The 22,651-nt window shown below is 40.2% G+C and overlaps 1 protein-coding gene across 7 annotated transcripts in view; it reads right to left on the bottom strand.

Annotated features, from left to right (window-relative positions):
* The window catches only part of PHKB (phosphorylase kinase regulatory subunit beta), a 236,778-nt gene that overhangs the window by 83,482 nt on the left and 130,645 nt on the right, over positions 1-22,651 (bottom strand). For all 7 annotated transcript variants that reach the window (XM_060398304.1, XM_042231578.1, XM_060398307.1 and 4 more), the window contains one exon: positions 13,232-13,326. In XM_060398304.1, coding sequence (XP_060254287.1) covers positions 13,232-13,326 — 95 coding nt within the window. The remainder of the gene's footprint in view (positions 1-13,231; positions 13,327-22,651) is intronic.

Genomic DNA, 22,651 nt, shown 5'->3' with positions numbered 1-22,651 from the left:
GGCCAAAGTACTGGAGCTTCAGCTTTAGCATCATTCCTTCCAAAGAAATCCCAGGGTTGATCTCCTTCGGAATGGACTGGTTGGATCTCCTTGCAGTCCAAGGGACTCTCAAGAGTCTTCTCCAACACCACACTTCAAAAGCATCAATTCTTTGGCACTCAGCCTTCTTCACAGTCCAACTCTCACATCCATACATGACCACAGGAAAAACCATAGCCTTGACTAGACGGACCTTAGTCGGCAAAGTAACGTCTCTGCTTTTGAATATGCTATCTAGGTTGGTCATAACTTTTCTTCAAATGAGTAAGCGTCTTTTAATTTCATGGCTGCAGTCACCATCTGCAGTGATTTTGGAGCCCCCAAAAATAAAGTCTGACACTGTTTCTACTGTTTCCCCATCTATTTCCCATGAAGTGATGGGACCAGATGCCATGATCTTTGTTTTCTGAATGTTGAGCTTGAAGCCAACTTTTCACTCTCCACTTTCACTTTCATCAAGAGGCTTTTAAGTTCCTCTTCACTTTCTGCCATAAGGGTGGTGTCATCTGCATATCTGAGGTGATTGATATTTCTCCCGGCAATCTTGATTCCAGCTTGTGTTTCTTCCAGTCCAGCGTTTCTCGTGATGTACTCAGCATAGAAGTTAAATAAGCAGGGTGACAATATACAGCCCTGATGTACTCCTTTTCCTATTTGGAACCAGTCTGTTGTTCCATGTCCAGTTCTAACTGTTGCTTCCTGACCTGCATACAGATTTCTCAAGAGGCAGGTTAGGTGGTCTGGTATTCCCATCTCTTTCAGAATTTTCCACAGTTGATTGTGATCCACACAGTCAAAGGCTCTGGCATAGTCAATAAAGCAGAAATAGATGTTTTTCTGGAACTCTCTCTGTTGCTTTTTCCATGATCCAGCGGATGTTGGCAATTTGATCTCTGGTTCCTCTGCCTTTTCTAAAACCAGCTTGAACATCAGGGAGTTCATGGTTCACGTATTGCTCCTAAAGTTAAATCCTCTTCTTTGGAGATCAAGAATCCAACATCAACATCGTTCATAGTAAGCTATCGGTAATTGTGGTTTTTCATTGTTGAAATTTGCCATTTGATATTGGAATACACTCTAAAGTACATGTGGTTATGTTATACATCATTTTAATGTGCATTTCTTGCTTTTTTTTTGTTGTTAATGACATTACTTTCAGCTTATTTTATATTTATTTTAGATTAGGAAAATAATGTTAGACAAAAAGTAAACTCAAGTGATTTTCTCATTCAAGTTCCAAAGGGGTTGTAAAGCAGTGGACACAACTCACAGCAACTGCTAACAAATGTACAGCACAGTGGATGTTCAAGAAGTTTTGCAAAGGTGATGAGAGCCTTGAAGATGAGGAACACAGTGGTCAGCCATCAGAAGTTCACAATGACAGACTGAGAGAATCATGGAAGCTGATCCTCTTATAACTACAGGAGAAGTTGACCAGCATTGGCCATTCTACAGTCATGTGGCATTTGAAGCAAACTGGAAAGGTAAAAAGCTCAGTAAGTAGGGGTGCCTCATGAGCTGACATCAAATCAAAAAAAATGTTGAAGTGTGGCCTTCTCTTATTCTGCACAATAATGAACCATTTTTTGATCAGTTTGTGATGTGCAATGAAAAGTGGATTTTATATGATAACTGGCAAAAACCAGCTCAATGACTGCTGCTGCTAAGTCACTTCAGTCGTGTTCAACTCTGTGTGACCCCATAGACGGCAGCTCACCAGGCTCCCCCGTCTCTGGGATTCTCCAGGCAAGAACACTGGAGTGGGCTGCCATTTCCTTCTCCTATGCATGAAAGTGAAAAGTGAAACGGAAGTCGCTCAGTCATGTCAGACTCTTCGCGACCCCATGGACTGCAGCCTACCAGGCTTCTCTGTCCATGCGATTTTCCAGGCAAGAGTACTAGAGTGGGGTGTCATTGCCTTCTCCAAGCTCAATGACTGGACTGAGACAAAGCTCCAAAGCACTTCCCAAAGCCAAACTTGCACAAAAAGAAGGTCATGGTCACTGGTGGTCTGCTGCCCATCTGATCCACTATAGCTTTCTGAATCCCACTGAAACCATTACATCTGAGAAGTATGCTCAGTAGATTGATCAGATGCACAAAAACTGCAAAGCCTGCAGCCAGTATTGGTCAACAGAAGGGGCCCAATTCTTCTCCACGACAATGCCTGACTGCATATTGCACAACCCATGCTGCAAAACTTGAATGAATTGGGCTAAGAAGTTTTGTCATGGGGGGCAGGGCAGGGACGCGCGGGAGGCGCGGGCTGCAGAGCTTTGTAAGAATCGGGCAGGAACGCCCCACGCGCAACCAGAACGATCTAACTTGGGCTAGCAAACCAGACTGTGGGATAGCTACCACGCGAAAAGCTCGAACATAAGACACCGCCAGGACTGAGCACAGAACAAAGGACGGAGCGGAAAAAGCCGGCTGCAGACCATTCCCCGCCGGGGACAGGCAGCCAGAGCCGTAAGGACTGGAAAGGGGCAATTGCAGACCCGGAGAGACTTTACTTACCTAACTGCAAGCAGGCTCCTTTGCTAAGACTTCTGGGGTTGCTGGACAGTCACAGTCTGCCTCACGGGGTGCGCCAGCGGTCCACCCAGAGAGCTGAGCGGCAGCGGCGGAAAAGGTGACAAGCCCCGGCGATCGCGCTCGCCAAACTCCTGAGCTACTCGGACCTGGGAAGGGCACAAAGCGCAGTCCCAGCCGCATTTGTGCCTCTGAGGGCTGCCTGAGGGCCGAACCTGAGCGGCTTGGACCGGGGAAGTGCACGCAGCCTAGGGCCGGCCCCAGACGGCTCCCGGCTGAGCATCGTAGAGCCGGAGTGGTTTGTGCGCCGCGAGAAAGGACAGGTCAAGCGGGGCAGAGATACTGTGTACACACGACAGTGCTATTTGTTTGCAGCATCCCCCCTCCCCACAGCGCGACTGAACTAGTGAGCCTAAAAACCAGCAAACAGAAGAAGTTAAACAGAGGGAACCACCTTGGAAATGAGCCCACACGGCCCATAACATCAGAGAAGAGTCAGATATATTTTTAATTTTTAATATTTTTAAAATCATTCTTTTTTTTTTGCCTTTGCTTTTTTTTTCTTTTTTTTCGAGCTTTTTTTCAATTGTTAAGTCTTCTATTTCTCCTCTAATTTTTATTTCTATAACCTAGTATTACTATTTTTTTAAAAAAAAAGACTTTTTTTTTTTTTTAAGGCAAACACCATAAATACTCTTTGGATGGTTGTTGGTGTTTTGTTTTGTTTTTTTTTTTTGTTTGTTTGTCTTTTAATAATTCTTTTTTTCCTTTCTTCCTTTTTCCTTCTGCTTTTCTTTAATATTGTATCTTTGAAAATCCAACCTCTACTCCAGATTTCTAATCTTTGTTGTCAATTTTGTACATTTAAAAACCCAAACTTCACTACCCAAGTTTACCTGAGAGCGAGATTACTGGCTTGTCCACTCTCTCCTCCTCTGGCCTCTCCTTTTTCTCCACCAGGTGGCCTCTGTCACTTTTCTCCCCCATCTCTTCTCTATCCAACTCTGTGAATCTCTGTGTGTTCCAGACGATAGAGAACACCTAAGGAACTGGTTACTGGCAGGATTTGTCTCTCTCCTTCTCATTCCTCTCTCTTATCCTCCTGGTCACCTCTGTCTACTTCCTCCCTCTCCTCTTCCCGTATAACTCTGTAAATACCTCTGAGCGGTCCAGACTATAGAGCGCACATAAAGAAGTGACTACTGGCTAGCTTGCTCTCTCCTCTCTTGATCTCACCGCATCTCATTCCAGTTACCTCTAACTACCCCTCCATCTTCTCTTCTCCTTGTAACTCAGTGAACCTCTCTGAGTGTCCCTCAAGGTGGAGAAACTTTTCATCTTTAACCTAGATGTTTTATCATCGGTGCTGTATAGATGGAGAAGTCTAGAGGCTACTGTGAAAATAAAACTGAAAACCAGAAGCAGGAAGCTTAAACCCAAAGCCTGAAAACATTAGAGAACTCTTGAATTCAGGGAACATTAAGCAATAGGAGCTCATCAAAAGCCTTCATACCTACACTGAAACCAAGCTCCACCCAAGGGCCAACAAGTTCCAAAACAAGACATACCACCCAAATTCTCCAGCAACACAGGAACACTCCCTGAGCCTCAATATACAGGCAGCTCAAAATTATCCCAAAACCTTTGATGTCTCATAACCCATTACGGGTCACTCCACTGCACTCCAGAGAGAAGAAACCCAGCTCCACCCACCAAAACTCCAACACAAGCCTCCCTAACCAGGAAACCTTGACAAGCCACTGATAGAACCCCACCCAAAGTGAGGAAGCTCCATAATAAAGAGAACTCCACAAATTATCAGAATATAAAAAGGCCACCCCAAACACAGCAATATAACCAAGATGAAGAGACAGAGGAATACTCAGCAGGTAAAGGAACAGGAGAGTTGCCCACCAAACCAAACAAAGAGGAAGAAGTAGGGAATCTACCGGAGAAGGAATTCCGAATATTGATAGTGAAAATGATCCAAAATCTTGAAATCAAAATGGAAACACAGATAAATAGCCTAGAGACAAGGATTGAGAAGATGCAAGATAGGTTTAACAAGGACCTAGAAGAAATAAAAAGAGTCAAAATATAATGAATAACACAATAAATGAGATCAGAAACACTCTGGAGGCAACAAATAGTAGAATAACGGAGGCAGAAGATAGGATTAGTGAAATAGAAGATAGAATGGTAGAAATAAATGAATCAGAGAGGAAACAAGAAAAACGAATTAAAAGAAACGAGGACAATCTCAGAGACCTCCAGGACAATATGAAACGCTCCAACATTCGAATTATAGGAGTCCCAGAAGAAGAAGACAGAAAGAAAGATCATGAGAAAATCCTTGAGGAGATAATAGTTGAAAACTTCCCTAAAATGGGAAGGAAATAATCACCCAAGTCCAAGAAACACAGAGAGTCCCAAATAGGATAAACCCAAGGCGAAACACCCCAAGACACATATTAATCAAATTAACAAAGATCAAACACAAAGAACAAATATTAAAAGCAGCAAGGGAAAAACAAATAACACACAAGGGGATTCCCATAAGGATAACAGCTGATCTGTCAATAGAAACTCTTCAGGCCGGGAGGAATGGCAGACATACTTAAAGTGATGAAAGACAATAACCTACAGCCCAGATTACTGTACCCAGCAAGGATCTCATTCAAATACGAAGGAGAAATCAAAGCTTTACAGACAAGCAAAAGCTGAGAGAATTCAGCACCACCAAACCAGCTCTCCAACAAATTCTAAAGGATATCCTCTAGACAGGAAACACGAAAGGGTGTATAAACCCGAACCCAAAACAATAAAGTAAATGGCAACGGGATCATACTTATCAATAACTACCTTAAACGTAAATGGGTTGAACGCCCCAACCAAAAGACAAAGACTGGCCGAATGGATACAAAAACAAGACCCCTCTATATGCTGCTTACAAGAGACCCACCTCAAAACAAGGGACACATACAGACTGAAAGTGAAGGGCTGGAAAAGATATACCACGCGAATAGAGACCAAAAGAAAGCAGGAGTGGCAATACTCATATCCGATAAAATAGACTTTAAAACAAAGGCTGTGAAAAGAGACAAAGAAGGCCACCACATAATGATCAAAGGAACAATCCAAGAAGATATAACAATTATAAATATATATGCACCCAATATAGGAGCACCACAATATGTAAGACAAATGCTAACAAGTATGAAAGGGAAATCAACAATAACACAATAATAGTGGGAGACTTTAATACCCCACTCACACCTATGGACAGATCAACTAAACAGAAAATTAACAAAGAAACGCAAACTTTAAATGATACATTAGATCAGTTAGACCTAATTGATATCTATAGGACATTTCACCCCAAAACAACGAATTTCACCTTTTTTCAAGTGCTCATGGAACCTTCTCCAGGATAGATCACATCCTGGGCCATAAATCTAAACTTGATAAATTCAAAAAATCGAAATCATTCCAAGCATCTTTTCTGACCATAATGCATTAAGATTAGATCTCAATTACAGGAGAAAAACTATTAAAAATTCTAACATATGGAGGTTGAACAACACACTTCTGAATAACCAACAAATCACAGAAGAAATCAAAAAGAAATCAAAATATGCATAGAAACTAATGAAATGAAAACACAACAACCCAAAACCTGTGGGACACTATAAAAGCAGTGCTAAGAGGAAAGTTCATAGCAATACAGGCATACCTCAAGAAACAAGAAAAAGTCAAATAAATAACCTAACTCTACAACTAAAGCAACTAGAAAGGAAGAGTTGGAGAACCCCAGAGTTAGTAGAAGGAAAGAAATCTTAAAAATTAGGGCAGAAATAAATGCAAAAGAAACAAAAGAGACCATAGCAAAAATCAACAAAGCCAAAAGCTGGTTCTTTCGAAAGGATAAATAAAATTGACAAACCATTAGCCAGACTCATCAAGAAGCAAAGAGAAAAATCAAATCAATAAAATTAGAAATGAAAATGGAGAGATCACAACAGACAACACAGAAATACAAAGGATCATAAGAGACTACTATCAGCAGTTGTATGCCAATAAAATGGACAACGTGGAAGAAATGGACAAATACTTAGAAAAGTACAATTTTCCAAAACTGAACCAGGAAGAAATAGAAAATCTTAACAGACCCATCACAAGCACGGAAATTGATAATGTAATCAGAAATCTTCCAGCAAACAAAAGCCCAGGTCCAGATGGCTTCACAGCTGAATTCTACCAAAATTTCGAGAAGAGCTAACACCTATCCTCCTCAAACTCTTCCAGAAATTGCAGAGGAAGGTAAACTTCAAACTCATTCTATGAGGCCACCATCACCCTAATACCAAAACCTGACAAAGATGTCACAAAAAAAGAAAACTACAGGCCAATATCTCTGATGAACATAGATGCAAAATCCTCAACAAAATTCTAGCAATCAGAATCCAACAACACATTAAAAGATCATACACCATGACCAAGTGGGCTTTATCCCAGGGATGCAAGGATTCTTCAATATCCGCAAATCAATCAATGTAATTCACCACATTAACAAATTGAAAATAAAAACCATATGATTATCTCAATAGATGCAGAGAAGGCCTTTGACAAAATTCAACATCCGTTTATGATAAAAACTCTCAGAAAGCAGGAATAGAAGGAACATACCTCAACATAATAAAAGCTATCTATGACAAACCCACAGCGAACATTATCCTCAACGGTGAAAATTGAAAGCATTTCCCTAAAGTCAGGAACAAGACAAGGTGCCCACTTTCACCGCTACTATTCAACATAGTTCTGGAAGTTTTGGCCACAGCAATCAGAGCAGAAAAGAAATAAAAGGAATCCAAATTGGAAAGAAGAAGTAAAACTCTCACTGTTTGCAGATGACATGATCCTCTACATGGAAAACCCTAAAGACTCCACCAGAAAATTACTAGAGCTCATCAATGAATATAGTAAAGTTGCAGGATATAAAATCAACACACAGAAATCCCTTGCATTCCTATACACGAATAATGAGAAAGTAGAAAAGAAATTAAGGAAACAATTCCATTCACCATTGCAACGAAAAGAATAAAATACTTAGGAATATATCTACCTAAAGAAACTAAAGACCTATATATAGAAAACTATAAAACACTGATGAAAGAAATCAAAGAGGACACTAATAGATGGAGAAATATACCATGTTCATGGATTGGAAGAATCAATATAGTGAAAATGAGTATACTACCCAAAGCAATTTACAAATTCAATGCAATCCCTATCAAGCTACCAGCCACATTTTCACAGAACTAGAACAAATAATTTCAAGCTTTGTATGGAAATACAAAAAACCTCGAATAGCCAAAGCAATCTTGAGAAAGAAGAATGGAACTGGAGGAATCAACTTGCCTGACTTCAGACTCTACTACAAAGCCACAGTCATCAAGACAGTATGGTACTGGCACAAAGACAGACATATAGATCAATGGAACAAAATAGAAAGCCCAGAGATAAATCCACACACATATGGACACCTTATCTTTGACAAAGGAGGCAAGAATATACAATGGAGTAAAGACAATCTCTTTAACAAGTGGTGCTGGGAAAACTGGTCAACCACTTGTAAAAGAATGAAACTAGATCACTTTCTAACACCGCACACAAAAATAAACTCAAAATGGATTAAAGATCTAAATGTAAGATCAGAAACTATAAAACTCCTAGAGGAGAACATAGGCAAAACACTCTCCGACATAAATCACAGCAGGATCCTCTATGATCCACCTCCCAGAATGCTGGAAATAAAAGCAAAAATAAACAAATGGGATCTAATTAAAATTAAAAGCTTCTGCACAACAAAGGAAAATATAAGCAAGGTGAAAAGACAGCCATCTGAATGGGAGAAAATAATAGCAAATGAAGCAACTGACAAACAACTAATCTCAAAAATATACAAGCAACTTCTGCAGCTCAACTCCAGAAAAATAAACGACCCAATCAAAAAATGGGCCAAAGAACTAAATAGACATTTCTCCAAAGAAGACATACGGATGGCTAACAAACACATGAAAAGATGCTCAACATCACTCATTATTAGAGAAATGCAAATCAAAACCACAATGAGGTACCACTTCACACCAGTCAGAATGGCTGCGATCCAAAAATCTGCAAGCAATAAATGCTGGAGAGGGTGTGGAGAAAGGAACCCTCCTACACTGTTGGTGGGAATGCAAACTAGTACAGCCACTATGGAGAACAGTGTGGAGATTCCTTAAAAATTGCAAATAGAACTACCTTATGACCCAGCAATTCCACTTCTGGGCATACACACCGAGGAAACCAGAATTGAAAGAGACACATGTACCCCAATGTTCATCGCAGCACTGTTTATAATAGCCAGGACATGGAAACAACCTAGATGTCCATCAGCAGATGAATGGATAAGAAAGCTGTGGTACATATACACAATGGAGTATTACTCAGCCGTTAAAAGAATTCATTTGAATCAGTTCTGATGAGATGGATGAAACTGGAGCCGATTATACAGAGTGAAGTAAGCCAGAAAAACACCAATACAGTATACTAACGCATATATATGGAATTTAGGAAGATGGCAATGACGACCCTGTATGCAAGACAGGAAAGAGACACAGATGTGTATAACGGACTTTTGGACACAGAGGGAGAGGGAGAGGGTGGGATGATTTGGGAGAATGCCATTCTAACATGTATACTATCATGTGAATTGAATCGCCAGTCTATGTCTGACGCAGGATGCAGCATGCTTGGGGCTGGTGCATGGGGATGACCCAGAAAGATGTTATGGGGAGGGAGGCGGGAGGGGGGGTTCATGTTTGGGAATGCATGTAAGAATTAAAGATTTTAAAATTTAAAAATAAAAACTAAAAAAAAAAAAAGAAGTTTTGTCATATCCACCATACTCACCTGACCTTTCATCACCTGACAACCACTTCTTCCAGCATCTCAACATTTTGCAAGTAGAACTCTTGGAAAGAGTTTGGTGAATCCTGAAGCACAGATTTTTATGCTACAAGAATAAACAAACTTATCTCTCATTGGCAACAATGTGTTGATTATAATGGTTCCTATTTTGATTAATAAAAATGTGTTTGAGCCCAGGTGTAATGATTTAAAATTCACAGTCTAAAACCGCAATTACTTTTTCACCAACCTAATAATAAACTGTTAAGTGTAACAGCTTCTGAGTCCTGACAGTCCTTCCAGTGAATCACTGGGGCAAAGAGTGGTCATGAGGACCCCTAACACAGCTTCCTTTGAAGTTGGAGCTGTCTCTCTCTCTCTTTTTTATTAAGACTTCCCAAGATTTAATTTTTTAAACCAAAAAATGGAGAAAGATCTCTTGGTGGCTCTTTAAGGGAAATTTAACTACATAAGATTCAATCATTTTAAATGGAATCAAACCACTGGCTTCAAAGCTATACAGGAGAAACTCTAGCTTTTTTTATATCTCTGCTTCTCATGAGGTGGAATACTTCTTGGATACTCTGGAAAAGAGACATTTTAAGCCCTTGCAATACTTCTACTTTATTAACAGATATTTAATATAAAAATTAAGCAGACTTTTTATTGATATATAATTTACATATAGTAGATGGTGACTGCAGCCATGAAATTAAAAGACGCTTATTGCTTGGAAGAAAAGTTATGACCAACCTAGATAGCATATTGAAAGCTATCAAGGCTAGTCAAGGCTATGGTTTTTCCAGTGGACATGTATGGGTGAGAAAGTTGGACTGTGAAGAAGGCTGAGTGCCAAAGAATTGATGCTTTTGAACTGTGGCATTGGAGAATAATCTTGAGAGTCCCTTGGACTGCAAGGAGATCCAACCAGTCCATCCTAAAGGAGATCAGTCCTGGGTGTTCACTGGAAGGACTGATGCTGAGGCTGAAACTCCAATACTTTGGCCACCTCATGCAGAGTTGACTCACTGGAAAAGACTCTGATGCTGGGAGGGATTTGGGGGCAGGAGGAGAAGGGGATGACAGAGGATGAGATGGTTGGATGGCATCACTGATTCAATGGATGTGAGTCTGAGTGAACTCCGGGAGTTGGTGATGGACAGGGAGGCCTGGCGTGCTGCGATTCATGGGGTCACAAACAGTCAGACACGACTGAGAGACTGAACTGAACTGAACTGAAAGGCCTAAATGTTAAGTGTATTTTTGGATAAGTTTTGACAAATATATACACCTCTATAACCACCACCCAGAGATCAATGGTTAGAGTATTTCCACCACCCTAGAAAGGTTTGTTATATTCCTTTTCAGTCAGACACTCCCCATCCCCACTGCAAGAAAACCATTGTTCTGACTTTTAATATCTAAGTGTAGTGTTGCTTGTTCTAGTACTTCCCATAAATGTTATCATGCAGGAGGTACTCTTGTGTCTAGGAGATGATTTAACCATATTACTTAAATCAATAGTTCACAATTTTTTGTTTCTGATTAGTATTTTGTTGTATGGATATAGAATATCTCTTTAACCATTCACTTGTTGTTTCACCATTTGGGTTGTTAGTCGCTAAGTCATGTCTGACTCTGACTCTTTTTTGTGATCCCATGGACTGTAGCCCACCAGACTCCTCTGTCCATGGGATTTCCTAGGCAAGAATACTGGAGTGGGTTGCCAGGAGATGTCTCTTATTTCTGAGAAATGTCTGAGTTTTACTACTCTACATATTTTTCTGACATTTGGCAGGATCAATTCCCACAGATCAGTTAATCCCAGGATCTGACTTAGTTAATCATGATTGAAAGGCCACTGACACCAGCATTTCAAGTAGAGCCATGTCTGACTTTCATATTTCACCAAGCCAAGCCAGCTAGTCCCAACAATGTATATGAGCATGCTATGTCTTGGCTACTGCTTAAACAGCTGAGAAAGTGGCAAAGGCACCTTACTATTTTATATACTACCACAACCAAGTTCCCAGTAGGGTAGAGCAATGACACCTCCCACCAATCTTCTGCTGCCTGCCCTTCCTATAATCTCCTTGTCAGAAACTATACAACACTGCACAGATATAATCCCCACTAGGCTGCAAGAGAGAAGCCTCTGTCCTGGCTCTAGAAAAAGGCTCTTAGATAGGATGTAGCTCCACATGGGAGGCATAAATATTTCCATATAAAAAGTATACCTAGAGTAAATACTCTATAAAATTCACTCTCACTCATGTGTACCCTGATTTTTTGAGTGGGCGAGAGAGTTGCAAGTATATTGTATATAAAAAATTATACATAACCCACAGCCCTCATCATATGTGTCAAGCATGAAGTAAATGTTTTAACTATTCATTATGTTAGCTGCGTGCTTTGATGTAATCTGGTTCCTGCCCCTATACCTCAAATCTGTGACCAACAGGTCACTTTATATTCTAAAAAAGGCCTTGAGATTTCATCACCCTAGGAGTGGGTCACACACGCTATGTAAATGAAACATACTAGTCTTAAAATGGCTCAGAGTCACAGCACTAGGCAATATGAAGTAAAATACATTGCCACTTTCCCATTTCTTCAGGTAAAACTGCATGTCTCAAATATGTCCAGAATGTACACTTGTACTGCAGTGAGACAAGTGGTAAATAGAGACAAAGGCCAGATCTCTTCCTTATACGGGAACTAACAGACCAGCATAAAATCTCTATCACATATTAACACAGGCATTTTTATGTTCCTGGGAAAATCTTAACATTTATTAAAAGTCTCTCCCAAAGGTTTTCAACTATAAACCACTCAGTAACTAGATGTTTTGTTGAGGACCAGCAAAAGAAGCAGAGAAATAGTGTGACAGAACCTACTAACGAGGCTGGCTGGCTTTCCCTTTCTCTCATTAAAACAAGCATTTATGTGTGTGTGTTTGTGTATTATACATATATTTTTAAAGTAAAAGGAGCATTTTATAATGCTTATTTGTAAGCATATTTTCTGTTACTGATGATGCTATTCTTATTAAATACATTTTAACTGCTTGGAATCCCAGGCACATACTCAGGTTCATTCCCTTTCTCCTCAGGCAGTTTCAACAATCCACACAACATTTTCATTTTAACAGTCCTCATTACTGGTATCATTTAATACTTGAGGGTATGCTCAAGTCAACATCAATCTTGCTGATCCTGCAAACACTTATTTTGTTGACACAATACAGTCTGAATCTATAGTTACTAAACGTGAAAAAAAAATTTAACTATTCCTTTCCCCAACATGTCACCAAGTACTAAGATCAGCTCTGTCCATCACTTAGGCCTATCACAGAGACACATCACAGATAGACATCAAGTATGGGGTGGGAGGCGGCGTTCATGTAACAGTGCCATCTTATCTGTCCCAGTGCTACCCACACATAAATCTTCTCAAAGACATTTGATACTGTAAAGTCAACCACTGTGAAGGTGAAAATGTTTACCTGTGAGACATCTTGTTGGAAACATCCGACTCATACTTTCTCATTAACAAATAACCTTTACCACAAGTAAATCTTAACTAACCAGAACAGAGAAATGTCTTGCTCTCACAAGGAACAATAAAAATCCATTTAGAATAAAATTTATGCTTTAATTAAGCTTTAAATGTCTAGATGAATCTAAATCATTAAATAAAATCTCTTTACCTGATTGGAAAACCTCATGCTCACATTTCGTTGATTCTGTAGAGGGACAAAACGCTGAACAGGATCAATGTCTTTAGGACTAATTAATTCATCAGCTGAAAAAAAAGAAGGGAAATTACTAGATCAACAATGTATCTATACAACACTATAAACCAACTAGACTTAACAGGTGTTTATAGAACACTTCATTAAACAAGAGCAGAATATATATCCTTCTCAATATGCAAGCAACATCTTTCACATACCAGACCATAAAATAAGCTTCAGTAAATATAACAGGATTTAAATCATACAAAGTATATACTTCAGACTTCCCTGGTAGCTCAGATGGTAAAGCGTCTGTCTACAATGTGGGAAACCTGGGTTCGATCCCTGGGTCTGGAAGATTCCCTGGAGAAGGAAATGGCAACCCACTCCAGTATTCTTGCCTCGAAAATCCCATGGACGGCGGAGCCTGATGCAGGCTACTGTCCATGGGGTCCCAAAGAATCGGACATGACTGAGAACAACAGAATGAAATTAGAAATCAATAACAGAAAGAAGTCTCAGAAATTCACAAACTAAAATTAAATAATACATTTCTAAATAACCAATGGGTTGGAAAAGAGAAATTAGGAAATACTTTCTAATATACTTTCTGATGATGATTGAAAAAGAAGACACAACATACCAAACTTTAGGGGATTTAGGTAAAGCAATCCTCAAAGGGGAATTCATAGCTGTAACTGTATATATTGAAATAGAAGACTCTCAAATCAATAAGATATATTTCATATTAAGACAACAGATGAAAAGAGCTAATTAATCAAAAGCATGCAAGAGGAGTACAGTATAAATGAAACCAAATAGATTCTTGAAAAACTCAAAAGTTGACAAACCTTTAGATAGACTAACCAAGAAAAAAAAAAAAGACTTAAATTACTTACTCAGGAGTGGAACTAGGAACATTACTACTGATTTTATGAATTCCAAGAGAATATTCTCAAAAAATGTATGCCAACAATTTAGGTAACCTAGATAACATGAGTAAATTCCTAGAAACACATACACTACCAAAACTGGTTCAAGGAGGACAAGAAAATATGAACAAATGTTTAACAACTAGTGACCGAAACTTTTCACACAAAAAATGTCCAGGATCATGTGACTTCACTGATGAATTCTATTAAACAGTTAATGAAAAATTAAAACCAATCTTCCATAAAATTTTACAAAAACGAGTAGAGGGACACTTTTCAACTCATTCTAAGAGGCCATTATTACCCTAAAACAGAAATCAAAGACACCACAAGGAAAGAAAATCACAAATCAAAATCTCTTCTGAATACAGACACAAAACTACTCAATAAAAACACTAGCAAATCAAACCCAGTAACATACAAAAATTACTACATACCATGACCAACTGGGACTTATCCTACAAATGCAAGAATGGCTTAACATCCGTAAATCAGTTATTGCAACTCCCCATATCAACTGAACAAAGGATAAAAAACTACATGACAATCTCAGCAGACACAGAAAACATTTGACAAAATTCAACATCCTTTCACCATGGTAAAAAGCGTTCAGCAAACTAGGGATAGACAGGAACTTCCTCAACCTGATAAAAAAGACATCTATAAAAAATCCAATCACTAATGTCATACTCAATGGTAAAAGAACGCTTTGCCCCAAAGATCAGGAATCAAGACAATGATGTCTGCTCTTGCCACTTCTATTCAACTTTATACTGGAAGTTCTAGTCACAGAAATAAGGTAAGAAAAAGTAATAAAAGGCATCCAGAATGAAAGGTAGAAGCTACAGTAATTAAAACAATGTGGTACTGCCATAGAGATAAGAGATCAGTGGAATAGACAGTGTCCAGAAATAAACCCTTCCATTACAGTCAACTGATTTTTGACAAGGGGTCCAAAACAATTCAGTAGGGAAAGAATAGTTTTCTCCCCTACACAAAGTACTAGGAAAGGCAATATACAAAAGCAAAAGAATGAAACTGGATCTCTTTACACAAACTACAAAAATAAAGGCAAATTACATTAAAAAGTTAAAAGTAAGAGCTAAAAGTATAAAATTGTTAGAAGAAAATATAAGAGTAAATCTTTGTGACTTTGTATTAGATAAAATTACATCAAAACATATGTAACTAAGAAAAAATGAGATAAACTGGATTTTGTCAAAATTGTAAGCTTTTGTGTCTCAAAGAATACCATCAAGAATACCATCAAGAACAGCCCAAAGAATGGGAGAAAATATCTGAAAACCACATAACTTGCAAGTGACCTGAATCTTGAATATACAAAGAACTCTTACAACTTAACAATAAAAAGACAAATAACCTAATTTTAAAATGGCTACAGTATCTGAATAGACATTTCTCCAAAGAAGATTTACTGTAAACATATGAAAAGATGCTCTGACAATATTAGTCATTTGGGAAATGCTTATTAACCCCACATTGAGATAATACCTCATATCCATTAGGACAACTAACACCAAAAAAAAGACAAGAATAAAGGTTGGGCAGGACACACAGAAATTAGAACCCTTATACACTGCTGGTTGGAAGCCAAATTGGTATACCTACTTTGCAAAATAGTTTAGAAGTGTTCCAAATGTTAAACATAGAGTTACTATAAAGTGAAGTCACTGAGTCGTGTCCGACTCTTTGCGACCTGTGGACTGTAGCCCACCAAGCTCCTCCGTCCATGGGATTCTCCAGGCAAGAATACTGGAGTGGGTTGCCATTTCCTTCTCCAGGGGATCTTCCTGACCCAGGGATCGAACCTAGGTCTCCCACATCGGAGGCAGATGCTTTAACCTCTGCACCACCAGGGAAGCCCTTAAATACAAGAATTCAAGTACTAACATCAAAGATTTCAAGGGAGGAAAGGAAGCCAGGTTGAAAGAAGAAGGGGGAGGAGGCGGGAGATGGGGGGGGCAAAAGGGGTGACCTTATAGACGTCTCCTGCCACCTACAGATGCCCAGGCTTTATGGGAGTTTTCCCTGGGCCTCCAGAGAAGGGAAGACTGGAACTTGGCCCTACTAGAAATCAGACCAGACTAGAACCAGAATTCGAGTTCTCTGCCAAGAGGAGGAGTCTCCAATCCTCAGCTCAGGCTGAGGGCCCTTCGACCAGATTCCTGCATCCAGCCCCGGGGGACTAGAAAAACAGGGAAGGATAGGAAGGGTTAAGGAGAAGAACGAGAGAGGGAAGGGGAGAGAGGTCAATAAAGTCTCTTGTTCCTTACCGGTCGGGGCACTCTGGCCAGTTGTCCACGTCAGGAGGAGACCAAGGACAAAAGGGTCCCAGTTGTGGCTGCTGGGTCTGGTCCATTGGCAGGCAAGCTGGCCCCTGAGTACCCCGAGTGGTCAGGACGTCAGTCTCAGCAAAGAAGAGTCCCGTCAGAGTCGCCATTTCTTGCAGGAAGACGGACCCCTTCCAGGGCCCGAAACTGGGCTCTTGTCTAACACTCGGAAATGAATTGTCCGAGGAGACACATCTCCTGACAAAGCAAGAGATTTTATTGGGAAAGGGCACCCGGGTAGAGAGCAGTAGGGTAAGGGAACCCAGGAGAACTGCTCTGCCATGTGGCTCGCAATGTCAGGTTACCATAAGACTCAGTAATTCTACCCCTAGGAATCAGGGTAGGAAATGAAAGGGAAATGAAAACATATGTCAAACAATAACTTGTTCATGAAAGTTTATAGCAGCATTATTCACAACAGGCAAAAAGCGGAAACAACACAAATGACCATCAGCTGATGAATGGATAAATCAAAGGTGGTCTACCCATACAATGGAATGTTATTCGGCCATAAAAGAACAAAGTGTGGGAATTCCCTGGTGGTCCAGTAGTTAGGACTTCGCACTTCCACTTCAGAAGGCATGGGTTTCATCCCTGGTCTGGGAACTAAGATCCTGCAGCACGAGGCACAGGCAAAAAAAAGTGGGAGGGGTGGGGGAGAAAAAGTGTTACTACTTGGATGAAACTTGAGAACAGGATAAATGAAAAAGTTTGCCATAAAGGCCATATTACATGATTTGTTGTTCATTCGCTCAGTCATGTATGACTCTTTGTGACCCCATGGACTGCAGCACGCCAGGACTCCCTGTCCATCACCATCTCCTGGAGCTGTTTCAAACTCATGTCCATTGAGTCTGTGATGCTGTTGAAACTTCTCATCTTCTACTGTCCTCTTTTCCTCCTGCCTTCAGTCTTTCCCAGCATGAGGGTCTTTTCTAATGAACCAGCTCTTTGCATCACATGGCAAAAGTACTGGAGCTTCAGCATCAGCATCAGTCCTTCCAATGAATATTCAGGACTGATTTCCTTTAGGATGGACTGGTTTCATCTCCTTGCAGTCCAACGGACTCTTAAGAGTCTTCTCCAACACCACAGTTCAAAAGCATCAATTTGGCAGCACTCAGCCTTTGTTATGGTTCAACCTTCACATCCATACATCACTACTGGAAAAACCATAGCTTTGACTATGTGGACCTTTGTTGGCAAAGTAATGTCTCTGATTTTTAATATGCTGTCTAGGTTGGTCATAGCTTTTCTTCCAAGGAGCAACATTTAATTTCATGACTGTAGTTACCATCTGCAGTGATTTTGGAGACCAAGGGAATAAATTCACTGTTTCCATTGTTTCCTCATCTATTTGCCACGAAGCGATGGGACCGGATGCCATTATCTTTGTTTTTTGAAGGTTGAATTTTAAGCCATTTTTTTCACTCTTCTCTTTCACTTTCATCAGGAGGTTCTTTAGATCCTTTGTGCTTTCTGCCATAAAGGGTGATACTATCTGCATATCTGAGGTTATTGACATTTCTCCTGGCAATCTTGATTTCAGCTTGTGCTTCATCCAGCTCAGCATTTCACATGATGTACTCTGCATATAAATTAAATAATCATGGTGACAATATGGAGCCTTGATGTACTCCTTCCCTAATTTGGAACCAGTCCGTTGTTCCATGTCCAGTTCTAACTGTTGCTTCCTGACCTGCATATAGGTTTCTCAGGATGCAAGTAAGGTGGCCTGGTATTCCCATCTTTTGTAAAATTTTCCACAGTCTGCTGTGATCCACACAAAGGCTTTGGCATACACATGAATCAGTAGTAAATGTTTCTCTGGAATTCCCTTGCTTTTTCTATGATCCAACGGATGTTGGCAATTTGATCTCTGGCTCCTCTGCCTTTTCTAAAACCAGCTGGAACATCTGGAAGCTCTCGGTTCACTTACTGCTGAAGCCTCGCTTGGAGAATTCTGAGCATTACTTTACTAGCATGTGAGATGAGTGCAATTGTGTGGTAGTTTGAGCATTTTTGGCATTGCCTTTCTTTGGGATTGGAGTGAAAACTAACCTTTTCCAGGCCTGCGGCTACTGCTGAGTTTTCCAAATTTGCTGGCATATTGAGTACAGCACTTCCACAACATCATCTTTTAGGATTTGAAATAGCTCAACTGGAATTCCATCACCTCCACTAGCTTTGTTCGTAGTGATGCTTCCTAAGGCCCACTTGACACCACACTCCAAGATGTCTGGCTCTAGGTGAGTGATCCCATCATCGTGGTTATCTGAGTCATGAAGATCTATTTTGTAAAGTTCTTCTGTGTGTTCTTACTAGCTCTTCTTAATCTCTTCTGCTTCTGTTAGGTCCATACTGCTTCTGACCTTTATTGTGCCCTCTTTGCATAAACATTCCCTTAGTACCTCTAATTTTTTTAAAGAGATCTCTCTAGTCTTTCCCTCTATTGTTTTCCTCTTTTTTTTTGCATTGTTCACTCAGCAAGGCTTTCTTATCTCTCCTTGCTATTTTTTGGAACTCTGAATTCAGATGGGTATATCTTTCCTTTTCTCCTTTGCCTTTCACTTCTCTTCTTTTCTCGGCTATGTGTAAGGCCTCCTCAGACAACCATTTTGCCTTTTTGCATTTCTTTTTCTTGAGGATGGTTTTGATCCAACATCTCCTGTACAATGTTAGGAACTTCCATCCACAGTTCTTCAGGCACTCCATCAGGTCTAATCCCTTCAATCTACTTGTCACTTCCACTGTTTAACTGTAAGGGACTTGATTTGAGTCATACCTGAATGGCCCTACTTTCTTCAATTTAAGTCTGAATTTTGCAATAAGGAGTTTATGATCTGAGCCACAGTCAGCTCCTAGTCTTGTTTTTGCTGACTGTATAGAGCTTCTCCACCTTTAGCTGAAAAGAATATAATCACTCTGATTTCGCAATTGACCATGTAGTGATGTCCATGTGTAGAGTCATCTCTTATGTTGTTAAGTATGATCATTGTGGTCTCTTGGCAAAACTGTTAGCTTTTGCTATGCTTCATTTTGTACTCCAAGACCAGACTTGCCTGTTATTCCAGGTATCTCTTGACCTCCTACTTTTGCAATCCAGTCCCTTATGATGAAAAGGACATCTCTTTTTGGTGTTAATTCTGCAAGGTTTATATGTCCTTTACAGAATTAACTTCAGCTTCTTCAGCATTAGTGGTTGGGGCATAGACTTGGATTACTGTGATACTGAATGGTTTGCCTTGGAAATGAACAGAGATCATTCTGTCATTTTTGAGATTGCACTCAAGTATTGCATTTTGGACTCTTTTGTTGAATATGAGAGCTACTCCATTTCTTTAAGGGATTACTGCTCACAGTAGTAGATATAATTGTCCTCTTAATTAAATTCATCCATTCTGGTTCAGTTTAGTTCACTGATTCCTAAAATGTCAATGTTCACTCTTGCCATCTCCTGTTTGACCACTTCCAATTTGCCTTGATTTTACGGACTAAACATTCCAGGTTCGTATGCAATATTGTTCTTTATGGCATCAGACTTTACTTCCCTTGTAGCTCAGCTGGTAAAGAATCTGCATGCAATGCAGGAGACCACAGTTTGATTGCTGGGTCAGGAAGATCTGCTGGAGAAGGGATAGGCTACCCACTCCAGTATTCTGGCCTGGAGAATTCCATGGACTATATAGTTCACAGGGTCACAAAGAGATGGACATGATTGAGTGAATTTCACTTCACTTCACATGGCATCCGACTTTACTTTCACAACCAGACACATCCACAACTGCGCCTTGTTTCCACTTTGGCTCAGCCTCTTCATCCCTTCTGGAGTTATTTCTTCACTCTTCTCCAGTAGCATACTGGGGAGTTCATCTTTCACCTACTGACCTGGGGAGTTCATCTTCCAGTGTCATATCTTTTTGCCTCTTCATACTATTCATTGGTTTCTCAAGGCAAGAATGATGAAGTGGTCTGCCACTCCCTTCTCCACTGGATCACATTTTGTCAAAACTCTTCACCATGACTTGTCCAACTTGGGTGGCCCAACAGTGCATGGCTCATAGTTCAATCAGTTAGACAAGGCTGTGATCCATGTGATCAGTTTGGTTAGTTTATTATATGATTTATTATATGATTTGAGGTATATATAAAATGTCCAGAATAGGCAAATCTATAAAGTAGACTAGTTCAGTTCAGTTCAGTTCAGTCGCTCAGTCGTGTCCGACTCTTTGCGACCCCATGAATCGCAGCACGCCAGGCCTCCCTGTCCATCACCAACACCCGGATTTCACTCAGACTCATGGCCATCAAGTCCATGATGCCCTCCAGACATCTCATCCTCTGTTATCCCCTTCTCCTTCTGCCCCCAATCCCTCCCAACATCAGAGTCTTTTCCAATGAGTCAACTCTTCCATGAGGTAGAAAAGTACGGGAGTTTCAGCTTTAGCATCATTCCCTCCAAAGAAATCCCAGGGCTGATCTCCTTTAGAATGGAATGGTTGGATCTCCTTGCAGTGCAAGGGACTCTCAGGACTCTTCTCCAACACCGCAGTTCAAAAGCATCAATTCTTCGGCGCTCAGCCTTCTTCACAGTCCAACTCTCACATCCATACATGACCACTATAAAAACCATAGCCTTGACTAGATGGACCTTTGTTGGCAAAGTAGTATCTCTGCTTTTCAATATGCTATCTAGGTTGGTCATAACTTTTCTTGCAAGGAGTAAGCGTCTTTTAATTACATGGCTTCAGTCACCTTCTGCAGTGATTTTGGAGCCCAGAAAAATAAAGTCTGACACTGTTTCCCCATCTATTTCCCATGAAGTGATGGGACCAGATGCCATGATCTTCGTTTTCTGAATGTTGAGCTTTAAGCCAAGTATTTCACTCTCAACTTTCACTTTCATCAAGAGGCTTTTTAGTTCCTCTTCACTTTCTGTCATAAGGGTGGTGTCATCTGCCTATCTGAGGTTATTGATATTTCTCCCAGCAATCTTGATTCCAACTTGTGCTTCTTCCAACTCAGCGTTTCTCATGATGTACTCTGCATATAAGTTAAATAAGCAGGGTGACAATATACAGCCTTGACATACTCCTTTTCCTACTTGGAACCAGTCTGTTGTTCCATGTCCAGTTCTAACTGTTGCTTCCTGACCTGTATATAGGTTTCTCAAGAGGCAGGTCAGGTAGTCTGGTATTCCCATCTCTTTCAGAATTTTCCACATTTTATTGTGACCCACACAGTCAAAGGCTTTGGCACAGTCAATAAAGCAGAAATAGATGTTTTTCTGGGACTTTTTTGCATTTTTGATGATCCAACAGATGTTGGCAATTTGATCTCTGGTTCCTCTGCCTTTTCTAAAACCAACTTGAACATCTGGAAGTTCACGGTTCACGTATTGCTGAAGCCTGGCTTGGAGAATTTTGAGCATTATTTTACTAGCATGTGAGATGAGTTCAATAGTGCAGTAGTTTGAGCATTCTTGGCATTGCCTTTCTTTGGAATCGGAATGAAAACTGACCTTTTCCAGTCCTGTGGCCACTGCTGAGTTTTCCAAATTTGCTGGCATATTGAGTGCAGCACTTTCACAGCATCATCTTTCAGGATTTGAAATAGCTCAACTGGAATGCCATCACCTCCACTAGCTTTGTTCATAGTGATGCTTTCTAAGGCCCACTTGACTTCACATTCCAGGATGTCTGGCTCTAGGTCAGTGATCACACCATTGTGATTATCTTGGTCGTAAAGATCTTTTTTGTACAGTTCTTCCGTGTATTCCTGCTACCTCTTCTTAATCTCTTCTGCTTCTGTTAGGTCCATATCATTTCTGTCCTTTATCGAGCCCATCTTTGCATGAAATGTTCCCTTGGTATCTCCAATCTTCTTGAAGAGATCTCTAGTCTTTCCCATTCTCTTCTTTTCCTCTATTTCTTCGCATTGATCGCCAAAGAAGGCTTTCTTATTTCTTCTTGCTATTCTTTGGAACTCTGCATTCAGATGCTTATATCTTTCCTTTTCTCCTTGGCTTTTCACTTCTCTTCTTTTCACAGCTATTTGTAAGACCTCCCAGACAGCCATTTTGCCTTTTTGCATTTCTTTTCCATGGGGAT

This window comes from Ovis aries, chromosome 14, assembly GCF_016772045.2.
Source record: "Ovis aries strain OAR_USU_Benz2616 breed Rambouillet chromosome 14, ARS-UI_Ramb_v3.0, whole genome shotgun sequence".
In the NCBI taxonomy this organism is placed as follows: domain Eukaryota; kingdom Metazoa; phylum Chordata; class Mammalia; order Artiodactyla; family Bovidae; genus Ovis; species Ovis aries.
The sequence above is the reverse complement of the archived record's forward strand: the minus strand, read 5'-3'. Positions and strand labels throughout refer to the sequence as shown.